This window comes from Rhinopithecus bieti, unplaced genomic scaffold (assembly GCF_001698545.2).
Source record: "Rhinopithecus bieti isolate Rb0 unplaced genomic scaffold, ASM169854v2 scaffold_45112, whole genome shotgun sequence".
In the NCBI taxonomy this organism is placed as follows: Eukaryota; Metazoa; Chordata; class Mammalia; order Primates; family Cercopithecidae; genus Rhinopithecus; species Rhinopithecus bieti.
The window spans coordinates 103,059-107,429 of record NW_016817996.1 but is presented as its reverse complement, the minus strand read 5'-3'; the positions used below and the strand labels follow the sequence as shown (position 1 = coordinate 107,429).

The window sequence follows — 4,371 nt, the reverse complement described above, 5'->3', positions numbered from 1 at the left end:
AATCAAAAAAAAAAAAAAAAAAGAATTTAGACCCTGTCTTGGGAGCAAAGGCATGCTGGGAGCAGTGCTTTGAGAATGGAACTTGCCAACTGGTGCTAAGGAGACAATGTGATGAAGGAGAGGCAGTAACAGTTAAAAGGCTACTTGTTGTAGCCAAGGCAAGTTAACAAGAATCTGACCTATAGTAGTCAGGATAGAAAAGAGGGACCAAGGGGATGGAAGAGATATTTTTAAGGTGGAATCACTAGGACTTGACTGATAGGTTATGGGGGAGATGACTTTGAGCCTAGTTGCTGAGACTCCATGAAAACCAGGGGTACACCTTCCCCCACATTGGCAAATGTTCATTCTGTCTACTTTTAGGAAGGTAAACTTGCCAACCCTCTTTGACGAGTGTCCTCGGCAAGAAAGCTGCCCAGCATCTTAGTTAGCGTCCCTCCAGAGCCTTCTATGTATAGAAGTTAGTAACAGCATAGACCCAGGGGACCTAGGTCTGAGGCTTCTTTGGAAGTTCAATGAAGTTTCCAAAATAAATTGAAAGTGTCAGAAATGAACTAGCTCTTTCCAATATTCAGGAAACTGCTAGATTTCTAAGCCAGCCCAAGAAGTCTAACTTGATTGATCCTTTCTGATTCTTATTAAACCTCCATTAACCTGGAACACCTGTTAAAAATATAGATTCTCAGACCCTACCTCAAGTCTACTAAGTCAGACTCCCCAGAGCTGTGACCCAAGAAGCAACATTTAATGAAAGACTCCCAAGTGATTCTAAAGCAGTACAATTTGGGAACCATTTGTCTCCTGGGTATCCCTTCCAACGCTTTATTTCTGCAACTGATAGTGAGCTCTCTGCACTTCTGAGGAATGAATGACTGCAAGCTCGTTTCTTTGTTATTTCATTTGGGCCTGCTCTCTCCCAAGCTAGATAATAAGGGCATTGAGTACTGAGACTTGTACAGCCTTGATGAGCAGACTTCTAGAAAGACAGGGAGTGGAATTTATCTGTCTGAATAAAAGTCTTCCTGTATTGGAAATATGGTCATTGAATAGCCACACGGCTCATTTCCAGTAAAGAAGCAGTGACCTTAGAACAAGTAATGGACCTGACAGCAGTCTGATAAGGCACATAGTTAAATATGAGTAAAACTTACAGACTTGGCTTCTGTACTGTTATCAAGGTAGTCTTCCCTCACAGCTAGGGAGAGTGTTGCTTGGTCCAGCTGTAAAAACAAAAACAGAAAGCGTTCTGCTAGCACTGTAAATTCTTACATACCATGTTAACAAGAGTGATGAAATCGTCTGCATCCCAGCCATATTTTGAGCTCATGTCATCATTACAAAAATAATTCAGTACACTCAGAACTACATGCAAATAGGCACTTTGGCAATGACCACTATAATAAAGTATCAGAGACCTGCCCCTGCTTTTCCAATTTATGTTTTCTAAACCTTTTGAGGTCCTACCAACACTGAATAACAACAACAAGGCTATTTCAGTTGGAATAGATCTTAGAGATTATTAGCTATTCCCCCTTATTCAATGGAAGGAGAAACAAAAGCCAGATAATTGATGTGACTTTCCCAAGGTAACATGATTGGGCAGAGCTCAGACTAAAATCACTGTCCCCTATCACCAGATCCAGTATTTTTCTCATTGCAGTATTTTGCAAAATGCCAATCTGGATGGAGTTGATTAATCAGACTTTTCCAACTCCTTATCTCTATAATAACATATGGCATTGAATTTTTTTTATTTGAATGGAATCAAGTAATAATTTTGTTTTGAGAAACCTTTGCAAATGTTAGTACCCTCTCTGGAAGGTTTAGGATAAGTGATAAAAACACAAATGATAACCAGACAACTAAATAAGTAGAATTATGATGATAGAAAAGTATAGTATAAATTCTTGAATTAAAACTTTCAGCACCTTAGGCTGGTGTGGTGGCTCACACCTGTAATCCCAGCACTTTGGGAGGCCAAGGCGGGTGGGTCACTTGAGGTCAGGAGTTCGAGACCAGGCTGGCCAACATGGTGAAACCCTGTCTCTACTAAATACACAAAAATTAGCCCGGTGTGGTAGCATGTGGCTGTAATCCCAGTTACGCGGGAGGCTGAGGCAGGAGAATTGCTTGAACCCGGGAGGTGGTGGCTGCAGCGAGCCGAGATTGCACCACTACACTCCAGCCTGGGCAACAGAGCAAAACTCTGTCTCAGAAAACAAAACAAAACAAAACAAAGACAAAAAACAACTTCCAGCACCTTAAAGGTAAAGACAAGAAAGAAGACAGTCTTTTCAAAGAGTGTGCTAGAAAAACTGGACATCCAGGCCTTGTGTGGTGGATCACACCCATAATCCCAGCACTTTGGGCAGCCAATGCAGGCAGATCATTTGAGGCCAGGAGTTCAAGGTCAGCCTGGCCAACATGGTGAAACCCAGTCTCTACTAAAAATACAAAAATGAGCCAGGCATGCTGGCACACACCTGTAATTCTAGCTACTTGGGAAGCTGAGGCAGGAGAATCACTTGAACCCAGGAGATGGAGGTTGCAGCGAGCTGGGATGGCACCACTGCACTCCAGCCTGGTGACAGAGTGTGACTCCATCTCAGAGAAAGAAAAGAAAAACCGGACATCATAAACAAAAAGAAAATAAACCTTTACCCATACCTCACACCTTATTCAAAATTAACTGAAAATAAATCATAGCCCTAAATGTAAAACCCAAACTTCCGGAAAGAAATATTGGGAAAAATTTTTGTTACTAGGGGTTAGACAAAGAGCTTTTAGACATGACAATAAAATCACAATCCTTAAAAGCAAAAATTAATAAATTAGACTTTATCAACATTGAACAAATTTGCTCTTGAAAGAAACTTAGGCCGGGTGCGGTGGCTCACGCCTGTAATCTCAGCACTTCGGGAGGCTGAGGCGGGTGGATCACGAGGTCAGGAGATCGAGACCATCCTGGCTAACACGGTGAAACTGCATCTCTACTAAAATACAAAATTAGCCGGGCGTGTTGGCGGGCACCTGTAGTCCCAGCTACTCGGGAGGCTGAGGCAGGAGAATGGCGTGAACCCGAGAGGCGGAGCTTGCAGTGAGCCGAGATTACGCCACTGCACTCCAGCCTGGGGGACAGAGCGAGACTCCATCTCAAAAAAAACAAAAAAAGAAACTTAACAGAATAAAAAGACAAGCTACAGAATGGGGAAAATATCTGAAAATCACATATATGACAAAGGATATGTATCTAGAATACATAAAGATTCCTCAAAACTCAACCATAAGAAACAACTCAATTTAAAATTGAGCAAACGATTCTAACAGACACTTCATCGAAGAACATATGAAGATAGAAAATAAGCACATGAAAATATGCCCAACATCATTAGTCATTAGGAAAATGTAAATTAAACCCGCAATAAAACACTACCATAGATCTGTTAAAATGGAAAAAAAAAAAATCTGACAACTGCTGGTGGGGATGTGGAAAAGTTGAATCACTCATGTATTGCTGGTAAGAATGCAAAATGGCACAGCCACTTTGGAAGGAAACCAATTTTACAGTTTATTATAAAGTTCAACATACATTTATGTAAGAGCCAGCAATCCTACTTCTAGGTATTTATCCAGGAAAAAAATTTAAAAGTCACACAAAAACCTGTATGTAATTTTATTCATAATCACCCAAAACTGGAAACAACTCAAATGTCCTCCAACCCATGAAAGCGTAAACTGTGGTATACAATGGAATACTACTCAACAATAAAAGAGAATGAACTGATACAACATGGGTGAATTTTACTTAACATCCTGAAAAAGCCAAACTTTACAGGAACAGGGAACAAAGTGATGGCTGACAGGGTTTGGGCATGAGGAGAGGGCTTGACTTAGCAAAGAGATAACATGAGGTATTTGGGGGTGGATGATGGGACTATTCTATTTCTTGATTACAGTGGTGGTTACATGACTCTCTGCATTTGTCAAAACAGACAGGTACATCACAAAAAATGAATTTATGTAAATTTTAAGATACTTTAAAAACATTTCCAGCACCTTCTCTAAATCTATGGTTTGTTCTTTCTTGAGTATCAGCAACTGACTAAAGATGAACAAAATGAATCTCAAGAAGAGTAGATTTTTCCAAATTAAATCTCTAATTCACACATTAAACATGAAGCCAAAATAAGAAACAAAATCTAAATAACAAATTAAAAATTAGTAGTATCTGAATAAAAACTGAATCCTACATGCCCATACCATTAGTTTATATGACTTTAAATTGTTTTGATCTATCGCCTCCAGCTTCTTTTTCATCTTACTATAATCTTAAATATTTTATTCTTAAATACATAAATTTGTTTTTTTTTT

At 39.6% G+C, this 4,371-nt stretch overlaps 1 protein-coding gene across 1 annotated transcript in view; it reads right to left on the bottom strand.

Annotated features, from left to right (window-relative positions):
• The window catches only part of LOC108518259 (phosphate regulating endopeptidase X-linked), a 156,629-nt gene that overhangs the window by 97,655 nt on the left and 54,603 nt on the right, over positions 1-4,371 (bottom strand). Inside the window, 1 exon segment of the mRNA XM_017856526.1 lies at positions 1,152-1,220. Coding sequence (XP_017712015.1) covers positions 1,152-1,220 — 69 coding nt within the window.